This window comes from Plasmodium reichenowi, chromosome 14 (assembly GCF_001601855.1).
Source record: "Plasmodium reichenowi strain SY57 chromosome 14, whole genome shotgun sequence".
Taxonomy (NCBI): Eukaryota; Apicomplexa; class Aconoidasida; order Haemosporida; family Plasmodiidae; genus Plasmodium; species Plasmodium reichenowi.
Window position 1 is genome coordinate 105428 of NC_033659.1, and position 12842 is coordinate 118269.

At 18.6% G+C, this 12842-nt stretch overlaps 5 protein-coding genes across 7 annotated transcripts; 3 read left to right on the top strand and 2 right to left on the bottom strand.

The window, feature by feature from the left end:
• Positions 1–744: 744 nt before the first annotated feature.
• Positions 745–1317, top strand: PRSY57_1403600 (secreted ookinete adhesive protein, putative; the record flags this gene model as incomplete). The annotated part of the gene is made up of 1 exon (XM_012909652.2): positions 745–1317. The coding sequence occupies one exon, from the start codon at positions 745–747 to the stop codon at positions 1315–1317; it is 573 nt and encodes a 190-aa protein (XP_012765106.2).
• A 1115-nt stretch (positions 1318–2432) lies between these two features.
• Positions 2433–2978, top strand: PRSY57_1403700 (mitochondrial ribosomal protein L16 precursor, putative; the record flags this gene model as incomplete). Its single annotated transcript, XM_012909653.2, has 1 exon — positions 2433–2978. One exon carries the CDS (start codon positions 2433–2435, stop codon positions 2976–2978), a length of 546 nt encoding a protein of 181 aa, XP_012765107.1.
• Positions 2979–3794: 816 nt separating this feature from the next.
• PRSY57_1403800 (rRNA biogenesis protein RRP5, putative) lies at positions 3795–5171 on the top strand (the record flags this gene model as incomplete). The annotated part of the gene is made up of 1 exon (XM_012909654.2): positions 3795–5171. The coding sequence occupies one exon, from the start codon at positions 3795–3797 to the stop codon at positions 5169–5171; it is 1377 nt and encodes a 458-aa protein (XP_012765108.2).
• Positions 5172–5459: 288 nt separating this feature from the next.
• Positions 5460–10650, bottom strand: PRSY57_1403900 (adenylyl cyclase alpha; the record flags this gene model as incomplete). 3 transcript variants are annotated; one of them, XM_012909656.2, is made up of 22 exons in its annotated part: positions 5460–5723; positions 5831–5902; positions 6022–6087; positions 6179–6265; positions 6381–6635; positions 6801–7058; positions 7157–7308; positions 7430–7506; positions 7608–7694; positions 7802–7893; positions 8012–8136; positions 8223–8310; positions 8435–8575; positions 8715–8772; positions 8895–8953; positions 9065–9163; positions 9273–9311; positions 9414–9564; positions 9695–9894; positions 10027–10077; positions 10181–10240; positions 10534–10650. In XM_012909656.2, 22 exons carry the CDS (start codon positions 10648–10650, stop codon positions 5460–5462), a joined length of 2598 nt encoding a protein of 865 aa, XP_012765110.2. The 3 variants fall into 3 exon arrangements, with proteins under 3 accessions (XP_012765110.2, XP_019969910.1, XP_012765109.2); XM_020115253.1 differs by lacking the exons at positions 10181–10240; positions 10534–10650 and having other exon boundaries at positions 9695–9875; positions 9970–10030; XM_012909655.2 differs by lacking the exons at positions 9414–9564; positions 9695–9894; positions 10027–10077; positions 10181–10240; positions 10534–10650 and having other exon boundaries at positions 9273–9302.
• A 935-nt stretch (positions 10651–11585) lies between these two features.
• PRSY57_1404000 (hypothetical protein) lies at positions 11586–12458 on the bottom strand (the record flags this gene model as incomplete). Its single annotated transcript, XM_012909657.2, has 1 exon — positions 11586–12458. One exon carries the CDS (start codon positions 12456–12458, stop codon positions 11586–11588), a length of 873 nt encoding a protein of 290 aa, XP_012765111.1.
• Positions 12459–12842: the final 384 nt, after the last annotated feature.

The window sequence follows — 12842 nt, forward strand, 5'->3', positions numbered from 1 at the left end:
AATGGTTGTACATAAATAAAAATAAAATTATCCTCAAAATATATTCTCATTTCCATTATTAAAAAAAAAAAAAAATTAAATTAAAAAAAAAAATTTGATTCATTTTAATGTTATATTCCTTATTATACTGTATACTCTTAAGAATTAATAAACGTCTACACGATATATGCACCAAAAATAAAACTGTCATAGACTTAAATCATATCATATATTTGGATACTCCAAAAAAAAGAAAAAGAAAAATAATGTAATATAATATATATAATATAAAATAATACATACAGCCATTTTAAACAAAAAAAAAAAAAAATAAAAAAATAAATACATATGGCTATTTAAAAAAAAAAAAAAAAAAAAAAAAAAAGATTATATGTAGCTATTTATATAATAGGAACAACCAAAACATTTTTAAAAAAGAAAATGTCTTTTTTTTATTTTCTTAATTATTAATAGATTATTTTACAAACATTAAATATTTTTACAATTATTAATATATTTTAATTTTTATTTTAAATTTAATAAATTTTTATTTTTATAATTTTTTAATATTGACAAATAATATAACACCTATTCTACTTATTGAGAAATATACCTTTTTTTTTTTTTTCTTTTTATAAAATTGAACAATTACATAAATATATTTTTGAATATTTTTCTTTCCTTTCTTTAATTTCATCTGTTTTTTTTTTTTTGTTTTTTTTCTTATATTAATTTTTACTATAACAAATTTACTTATCTATAAATATGAAAAATTTTACTTGTTTTTTTCTTTTAACACTCCTTCTTACGTTAGCATACGGTAAAGGAGTAAGAAACAAATCCGAAAATAGAACTCCATATATTCATTACCATAATAATAGTAATATAAAGAATTATTCAGCTATAGATATATTCTCACCCAAAAAAACTGGAAAGGAATGTATTAAATGTCTCCCAGATAATTTTTGTGAATGCGAATGTAGTTGTAAAAATAAAACAGGTTTTTCAATGAAATATAGACATGCCAGTAAGGGATCTAAAAGATATCGTAAAAAAATGACAAAGACATCTTCTCGTTCCAGACAATGTAACGACTTGCCACTTGAAAAATCAGAACAAGTAACCGAACCGGAATTGGAACCTGAAGTGGAACCTGAAGTAGAACCAGAAGTAGAACCTGAGGTCGAGCCCGAAGTAGAACCAGAGGTTGACCCCGAAGTTGATCCAGAAACCGACCAAGGAACAGGATCACAAAATAATATAACCGAATGCTATTCCTCCTGCAAAAGTGTTACAGGAGTTCAAACAGAAGAATGTAGTTGTTCTTGTTCATGTTAAGTTATAATATATAATACAAAAAGAAAGCAAGAAAATTTTTAATATAAATAAATGAACGTAATCAGAATTTTTAATTTCTACAAAAGAATAATTGATATATAAATATTTTTATTTAGTTGAATATAGTAAATATCCTTTTTTTTTTTTTTTTTTTAAATTAATAGTTCATACATTTTATATCTTGCTTTTGTTACTATATTTTTTATTTTTAAGGAAAAAGAAATAATTCTTTTATTTTGTTTATATATATATATTAAATATGTTATCCCATCATATATGTATTTCTTAACATAAATGAGTAAATTTATATATATTCTAATATTTTGTTTCCATACTTTGTGTTTACACTATATATATGTGTTCTTTTTTTTTGTTACATAATTTTTATTTTTATATATATAATATTTATCAATGCACTAACACCAACAATGTTCATAAATAACGTATAATATGGAAAACGTTTTAAGTTAATTATTGAATATTTTAACAATCATTATATACACATAAAACACGTAGCAACAAAAAAAAAATTATATATATATATATGTTAGAATATATTATATGTGTGTGATATTTAAAAAAAAAGTAATATATATATATATAATACTATAAGTTATAATTTTAAAATAAGAAAAGATTTATAAAGTGGGATAATCCATAGGAAGATTATTAATAATATTTATTATATATTTTTCTGAAAAATAAAAAATAAGTAAAAAGGAAATTTATAAAATATAATTATTTATATAAGTACATAATTATTAATAAGATTAATATAAATTACACTATAACGTATATATTAAATTTTATCTTATTATCTTATAGTGCGCATAAAAAAAAAAAAAAAAAAAAAATTAACATTATTTATCAATACATATATGAATAATACATATAATTATTTTCTTATTTTTTATTTTTAAATAACATTCCCCCTTTATATTATATGTATATATTTTATTTATTTATTTGATTGTATATTTTTTATTCCATTAAAGTAATTCATTAATAAAATTAACATATATATATATATTTATATATATATATATATGTATATGTATATGATCAGTATCATATATATTTAATATGTGTACGTTTAAAAAAGAAAATAAATTAAGATGCCCCCAATAATTTATAAAAGTCCTCTACCTGTTCGATTAAAAGCTCCGAAAGGTAGAATAACACCTTTGAATGGACCCGATATAAAAATTGGGAAATCATTAATAGCTGCTTGTCCAAAAAGAATAAGAGGAGAAAAATTAGCTGAAATGAAACAAACAATACGTAAATATTTAGGAAAGAAAAAAGAATATTTGATTGATGTTCATGCAACTTATAGTGTAACAAAAAAACCTGATGGAACAAAAATGGGACAAGGTAAAGGAATCATTGATCATTTTGTAGCTAGAGTACCTTCAGGAAAAACTATTTTTTCTATACCTACCATAAGCCCATTCAATACATTAGGGTTTGATGACCCTGTATATAGAGTATTAAAAAAAGCAGCAGCAAAAGTAGCTATACCTTGTGTATTTAGAACACAGAATAATTTATTCCGAGTTCATAATATTAAATATATATCACAACAAAAAGTAAAAAACGACCAACTCAAACATTTTAATCAATTTAAATCAAAATTATTTCAAAAAAAAGATGAAGTTTAAATGTGGTATTTACAAAAAGGTTTTATATTTTTTTAAAACATATATATATATATATATATATATATATATATATATATATATATATTTATTTATTTATATTTATATTTATATTTATTTATTTATTCATTTTATTTATAACATTATATTTTATTCTCTGAAAAAAAAAATATATAATATATTTAAAATATTATGTATTACAATAATATAAAAAGAATTACTTCAATTAAAAAATATAATTTTTATAAAGATATTATAAAATGACGAAATAATCAAAACCTATTTTTTTGTTTACTATTTATATATACAAATTCTATATAACAAGAACAAAAAAGAGGAAATTTGTATTAATACCAGAATATAATAATATAAATATATATTATATATTATAATATATTTTACGTATTAAAATTATATATACAATTATATATATTATTATATATATATATATATATATATTATATATGTATTTAATTTATTTATTTACAACGTTCTTTTAATAAAAAAAAAAAAAAAAAAAAAAACAGTTATTATATTATTATTATATATAATTTATTTATTACAGAAAGAATTAAAAAAAAAATAAAAGATTATAGAAAAAAATATAAATACATTTAAAGATGATTCTTTTATTTGAATAAATAATAAATATTTCCAAAAAAAAGTAATTCTTTATTTTTTTTCTATTATTACAGAAAATAAAGAATAAAATCAATATGTATTAAATTAATAAATAATATATTTATTATTAATTTATAAATAAATAAATAAATATATATATATATATATACATTTTAGTGAACATACAAATTATACAGAATGGTTGAACAAAAAGAAGATAGTTATATAACAAATAAGAAGGTAGAAGAAAATAAAATGAACAAAATCATCCACATTAAAGATGAACAAATAAATAAAAAAAAGAATAAAAAGAAAAAAAAGAAAAAAAAAGAGGGAAAATCTGTAACTAAAGAAATGAATGAAACGAGCAATTTAGGTTTATATTCAAATATATGTGAAGAAAAGAAACACAACAAAAAAAAGAAAAAGAAAAAGGAAAAGGACAAGGACAAGGACAAGGACAAATTGGATGGTATCAACAAAAATTCAAAAAAAAAGAATAAGAAAAATGACAAAAGTAATAAAAAGGAAGGTAAAAAATTAGAAAATAATGATGAAAGGAAAGATGACGATTTTATAAGTGATCACGAGGATGATATTATATATGACCATGATGATATTATACGTGATCACGATGACGACATCTTAGATAATAATAATAATAATAATAATAATAATAATAATAAAGAACTAAAAAATAATGATAATATTATTATTAATAATAATAATAAAGTAACATCCTTCGATTATGAAAGATTAATAGCTTCGGAAAAAAATAAGAGCGCCATATGGATCAGTTATATCGCTTTTTATTTAGAACAAAATAATTTAGAAGAAGCCCGCAAAGTTGCAGAAAGAGCATTAAAAACTATAGATATTCATGAGATAGATGAAAAGTTAAATATATATTTATGTTATATAAATATGGAATGTTTATATGGTGATAAGTTAAATGATATTTTCAAAAGAGCATTATTATGTAATAATGAAAAATCAATTTATTTACATACAATTCATATATTAAAAAAGAATAAAAAATTAACAGAATTAAAAGATTTATGTGAAGAGGCAATTAAAAAATTTAAATATTCTAAAAAAATATGGTCATGTTATTTACAAATATTACATAATACATTTAAAGATGAAGAATATGCACATAACATTTTATTAAAATCATTACATTCATTACCCAAAAAAAAACATTTAAATATGATAATTAATGCTGCACGTTTTGAATATAAATATTCAAATAAAGAAAGAGGAAAAACATATTTCGAAAAATTAATTCAAGAATATCCTAAAAGGTCAGACCTTTGGTTTACTTATCTAGATATACATATTAATTCCTTAACAAAAAATGAAAATAAAGAAAAAATCAAGTTAAATTTAAAAGAACTACAATTTATTAGAAATATCTTTGAAAGATTTTTGTCATATAAATTTAAACCAAGAGTTATGAAAATTATTTTTACAAAATGGTTACTATTCGAAAAAAGTCAAGGAAATATGCATAGCCAAAAAACTGTTCAGGAAAAGGCTTATAATTATGTTGAAAGTTTAAATGCCCTTGTATGAGTAATAACAAAAATGAAAATAATAAAAATGTTATCCATATGTAATTATAAAATAAAATAAAAAATATATATATATATATATATATATATATATATATTATAATTGACATATAATTTACTTTTTATATAACTCCCATATGTAATTATTTATATATTTTTTATGTACAACATTAAATATATATATATATATTTATATATATTTATTATTTCAATTTTTTTGTTTTAAAAAAAAAAAATAATTAACTCAATCCTTTTAATAGTATCAATATTTTATATATATAAATAATTTTTATGACTTTTGTAAAAATTTTCTATATCCACACCAATCACTAGGTGCAACAAAATTGTTCATACTCAAAAAGTTCCACAGCTGATTAAGAATTTCATCTTCAAAAATATTATTTCTTTTTAAATACTCTAATATATTTTTTGATTCATTCCATTTCCCTATTAAATACGACTCAAGGGCAATTTTGAATTGTTCCAAATAATCTTTAGGATAGTGTATCTTTATGAATTTTATGTCGTCATTTTTTTCATATTCTTCATAAAGCTAAAAATGTAAAAGTTAAAGAATACATAAAAAATATATATATATATATATATATATTAATCTATTTATTTATATGTGTTAAGGTATAAATATAAGCGTAGCCTTACATTATATGAAAGATTAAGAACTTCTTTTTTTCTTTTTTTTCGTTCGGCCTTCTTTTTTATATCATCAAAAACCTGCAATTATTTTTTAATTCATATATATATATATATATATATATATATATATATATATATATGTATATATATATATGTATATTTTAAAAAAAAGGTCAATTTTACAATATCATAATAACCTTTAAAAGTTTTACGTCAAAATGAGGCTTGGCGTCAAAATTTTCCATATTGACTTTCTTCGTAATCTAATATACATAAATATTATATATAATATATATGTATATATATGTGTATATTTGCATATTTATTTTACTCTTCCCCCCCTTAAAAATTAACCTTATTAAGACATATATCAAATGTATATAAATTTAATGGGTTCCTACATCCTTTAAGAGTAACCCTATCAATTTTCCTAAGAGAATTCTTAAATATATATACATATATAAAAAAAAAAAAATAAAAAAAAAAAAAACAAATATATATATATATATATATATGTGACAAGCATATAATATATGTTAGTGGCATAATATATTACTTTAAATTTCTCCGACATATTGTCATAAAAATCTCCTGATATAACAATATTGTTTTTGTATATTTTAGAAATATCTTGTAATCGACTAGCTATATTTACATTTTCCGATAAATATGATAAATCAATTTTATAACTACTTCCTATTGCTCCTTCTATAGCCCATCCAAAATGAAGTCCAAAACTTAACTCCAGAATATTGTTCCTAATTAACTCATCCATATTTTCATTATTTAGGAATATATGTATTTTTTCTGACTTAAATATGTGACATATATATATATATATATATATGTGACAAAAAAAAAAAAAAAAAAAAAAATTATATAATAATATATAATGTAATATAAAAAATACATATTATTTCAATTCTTTCTCTCTCTCTCTATATATATATATTTTTTTTATTCATATTCTTCATACCTTTCTGAGTTTAATTAATGTTTGTACTGTAGATAGAAAAGCCAAATCACATATCCTATTTATATTTTCTTTTTCTGAGTATTCATCATAATTATTATTTGGAGACTTAAACATATTCATTTTCTTATTCGAATATTCTTTTTTTTGATATTTCCAAACTAACAAAAATGCATCACCAATATTTTTGTTTATTGTTCCCCCATAGAAATCACAACACTCATGTATTATTTCAGCAATCAAATTTATGAAAATCATAATCTGTTAAATTTATATAAATAAATAAATATATATATATATATGTGTGTCTATTTATTTCCCTCAAGTAGTTTAACAAAACATATTTTATATGCTTTTACTTTTTCTTTTAAAACTTCTGTTAATTCTGTAAAATTTCTTATGTCACAAAAGGAAAAAACAGAATAAACGATTTCTCCATTGATCAATAAATTTACTCTTTCCTGTTCGTTAATATTTTTTGAAATAATTTTCGCTCCTGCTTCACCGAAACCTAGAAAATCATAAACAAAAAAAAAAAAAAAAGAAAAGCTATAACATTATAATATATTATAAAGAGCATATATATATATATATATATATATGTATGTATTTTTTTTTCCCCCTCTTATAACCTAATAACATTAATGTTCCTAATTTCATTAAGTTTTCTTCCATTTTTAAAATTTCATAATTTTCTTTAATGCTTTTCCTGTAGGAAAAATATATATATATATATATATATATATTTTTCTTTTTTTTCTTTCTTTTTTATTATTCTTTTCTCATTATATATATGAAATAATAATTCACCTCTTCAATTTTGTGTTTATTAATATATTTTTTAACTCATGGTTCAATAATTCTTCTTGCATTTCCAAAGCTAAGGTCGGATTTGATCTACAAAAGAAAGAAAAAGAAAAAAAAAAAAAAAAAAAAATGCATTAAGGTATATATAATAATATTCTACACACAAAAATATGTAAAAAATTTCTATTTAAAAGTACTTCATAAGTTTTAATTTTTTCAATATGCTTTCTATAGGAAATAATAAGACATTTAATTCACATGTAAAATAGAACAATATTATAAAAGAAAACTGCAAAGAAATATAAAAATGAAAGGTGAGTAAACCATAATAAATTTATAATATATTATAAATAATACACAAATATACATATATACATATATATTTTTTCAATTTGTTTTATATTTACTATTATAATAAATATTTTCAATATTATAATATTTTTAATAGTTCTTTCTATATATCTCTTTATATTTATTTGAAATATAAAATCTTTGGATTCATATATCTTTGTTTCAAAGTATCTCAATTCATCTACACAAAATAAAAAATATTTTTATTTTTATACACCTTACATGTATATATATTAAAATACACTATTTATATTTCTCATTCTTTACTTATGTTTTTAATTGTATGATCCAAAATAATTTCTTCTTCAACATTTTGGTTATCACTTGAAGGAGTAACAAATTTTAATAGATCATTCTATGTACATAAAAGGATTATATATATATATATATACAACATATTTGTATCTTTTCTTTTGTTATATTTTTTGAGTAGACCATATTTCATTATTTTTTCTTGTATATATTTTTTTTCTTTTTACATGTGATAAGTTTGTAAAATCCCATAGCAGATAATTAATTCCTGATATATGTATTTCTTTCTTGTTAATAAAATTTTTCAATTTCCTTTTTGATTTAATACTTATTAAATATTCTTCATCTCTTTTATTTTTCTGAATAGCCTATAATATAAAGTTTAATATGTGAATGCATTTATCATATATACTTTTAATTTGTCGTACGATATATATATATATATATATATATATATATATATATATATATATATATATAATATTTGATTTTTCTTTTTATATATACACTATAAAAGTATAGAGCTTTTAAAAATTCCGTTTCATAAAATTCATCAAATACTATACTACAAAATTGGTTTAGAAAAAAATAAAAATAAATAATCAAGTTAGAAATGAAGGATATTGTATAACATATAAATAGATATGTGTGTATATTTTTTTTTTTTTTTTTTTTTTTTTTTTTAACAGATCCAAATTATAGATGAAATAATTCATAGGGCTTTTGCTCTCCTTTGAGATATATATCTACACATAAACAAAAGAAAAAAAGAACAATAAAAAATGATAAAAAAAAAAAAAAAACTAACCTATGTTGAACATTTATGATAATGTATAATTTTTATATTTATCCCTTACTATTTCTATCATTATATAAGATAACATTATAAAAATTAAAGACATGAAATATCTTTTGATAAGAGCTAAGTGCATTTTATTTGTGAACTTTAAACTTTCCTGAGAAAAATAATATAAAATAAAATAAAATAAATTGTATGTAAATATATCTTTCTATATATGAATATATATAAATATATTCTTTAAAAATTCTGTTTTTTGTTTATACCTTCAATGGTCTATTTTTCATACTTTCCATTTTTTCAAACTATAATATATACATATATACATATATATATATATATATATATATATATATATAGAACCTATATTTACGATACTCCTAGTTATATATTAATTTATTTGTTACATTCCACTCATTTCTGTGCTTGTATTTTTCCTTAGTATGTTTTTTTATAAAATTAATTACGAAGCGATATATCTTAATTATGCGCAAGGACTTAAATAATTGTATTAGGTATATTACATTATGTTTGTCAATTTTTTTCCAGCTATATAAGCTAAAGGATAAAAATATATAGACACAAGAATATACATACATATATACATACATATATACATATATATATATATATATATATATATATATATATATATATATATATTATTTAAGTGTTTATTTTCGATTACCCATTTGTAAAGTAAATAAAAAAGTCAAAAAAATATTTTTCGAAAAGAAAGATATCAAAGAATAACAGTATGAATGTTATAATATCAAAAAACATAAAATAAAAGATATATGTTGAATCCATTAAAAAGTTAAAAATTATTTCGATAAGACATCCAAATAAGAGAATGGAAATAAAAATATCTGATATAAAATCATATTTCTACTCAAAATATAAATATATAAATATAAATATATAAAAGTATTGATATACATTTTTAATATTTTTCGCTTTAACTTTGTTTAAAAGAAGATAGAAAAAATCTTTGGAAAATATGATCAAAAATAAATATACCCATCTGGAGTATTTGAAAATTTTGCTTGTATGTATATTAAGACATATATTCTATATTGTTAGAAAAATATATATATATATATATATATATATTTATTTATTTATTTATATATATTTCCCTTTATTTGTTCATATTTTGATTTTTCTTATTTACTTTATATTTTAACATGCATAAGTTATTTTTGCTTTTTCTCTTCTCTTCATTTATGATATCCTACAGAATAAGAAAAATTTCTTATTTCACGAGCTTTTATATTTATTTAGAAAAACTATATAGGATATATATATATATATATATATATATATATATATATATATATATATATATTTTATATTTATCATTTATAAATTTTATAAAAGTATACTATAAAAAAAAAATATTTATCAACATGTTTTCATTAAAAAAAAGAAAAAACAAATCAGATATTTATAGACATATAAAACATACATATTATTACATATTCATCTTATTATTATTTTATAATTTTTTTTAAAGATAATATTTACATTTTCTGATGTAAAGGAATATAATACTTTTTCTTTTGATCGATATTTTAAGAAAAATCTTTTCAACTTATCATTATCAAAAATATTATTTGCATATATCTGTTTTAATTCTGGCATTATGTGTTATGAATACTTAAAAGGGTGTTAATTATTTTATTATCTCTATACATTTACGTGTTCATACAATATATAATCAAATGGATAATACGAAAAAAAATTAAAATAAAACATAACAATATTATATATATATATATATATATATATATATGTATATATATTTAAGGAATAAACTTTGCTTTACAATATAATTTAACATTTTTATAATTAAAGATTAGTACCTTTTCCAAAAAAAAAAAAAAAAAATATTTTTAATTAAAAAGACAAAAGGTAATCATTTTTATTTTTTATTTTTTATTTTTTATTTTTTATTTTATTTGTTTATCTTCTTTTTTTCCATCTTAAGTATTACAGTTTAATTATGTTGGAAAAAAAAAAAAAAAAATTACCAAAAAAAAAAAAAAAAAAAAAAAAAAAAAAAAAAAAAAAATATATATATATAAAATATATATATATTTTCAATAAAATAGTAGATCAATAATAACAATGAATAGAGTTCATGTTAAAACATTGTAGTAATTATAAGATAAATAAATAATGATAATAATAATATATATATATATATTTATATATTATCCCATGTCCTTACAATTTATACATATATATATATATATATATATATCATTTATTGTGGATATAAAATGTGTCTATATATAGGATAATTTTATTAATTTATAATTTTTTTACTAAATGTACTATCATCATATGTAAATATTTTACCCTCCATCTATTTAACATAAAATGGATATGTACATAAATATATATATATACTCCTTTAAAATTTTCCATAAAAATTATTTCATATATATATATATATATATATTTATTTATTTATTTATATATATGTTATATAAAACATATTATATATTATGCGAGAAAAAAATATACTTTTCATCCACATTATATTTTATTATCCATACAAATTGCTTCGTCCTTCATTTAGAAAATATAAATGTTATGTTTGCTGTCTTTCCAACATTACAAGGTTCTTGCTTAAAATCAGATAAATCTAAGGAACATGTTAAATTAAAATGTTTTTTAAATTCTCCAAAAATAACATTAAATGATATATAATTATCTCCTTCTTGTACATGTTTTAAAGTAAAATTTATAAATGAAAATTCGGATAAACAATTGACTATACTAGGTAATAATTTTTCTGTAACTATATCAAGTTTAGGTAATTTTATTAAAAATAATTTATTTGGGATAACCCTATAAATACAACTTACATTTCTTGAATTTTTAACATAAAATCCAGCTGAAGGGGTTATATCCAAATTACCTTTTGAAAAATCACAAACATGTACATCTTCTTCTTCATTAAATATAGAATATTCCTCATTTATATGCTTTTTTAAATTTACACGTACTTCTCCTTCTAATAAACCAGATACTTGTTTTGGTTTTATTGAACAAGAAAAAAATATATCAGATGCTTCCTCATCAATTTTTAAATAATATAATGCTGCATTTTTCCCTTTATGTGTAATATCTTTAATTTCAAAATGTAATTTTGGAGAATATAATTTTATATTTGTATTATTAATAAAAGTATCTTTTAATGGACAAAAAACTTTAGAATTATTCATACAATTTATTTCATATTCTTTATTAGCTATTATTTTTATATCTTCACCATGTTGTGGTTTTAATTCACATAATATTTTTGTTTTCTCAAGAGGTAAGAAATTTAACTTATCCGTAAAATCACATACACATATATTTTTTACACTTTTCTCATCCTCACCTACAATATTTTCCAATTTAATTAATATAAAAAGCACTGCAAGAAGTACTTTTATCATTTTTTTCTTTTTTTAAATATTACTCTTTTATGCACATTGAGCAAACAACATATTTTTAAAAATGTACTGTAATGAGGAGGAATGAAATTAATGAAGATCTAATTTTTAAGTTTATAAGAAATAAAAAAAAAAATAAATAAATAAATAAATAAATATATATATATATAGATTTATATTTATTTATATTTTTAATTATATTTCTTCCTCTCTACTCTTTTTGATATATATCAACTTTAAAATTTCTACAATATCCAATCTTGCTCATTTATATCCTCTTCCTATTTACTAAAGCCAAAAATAAACAAACCTACACATTCCAAGAAAAAAAAAAACAAAAAAATATAAAAATAAAAATAAATTGATATGAAATAAAATATATAAGAG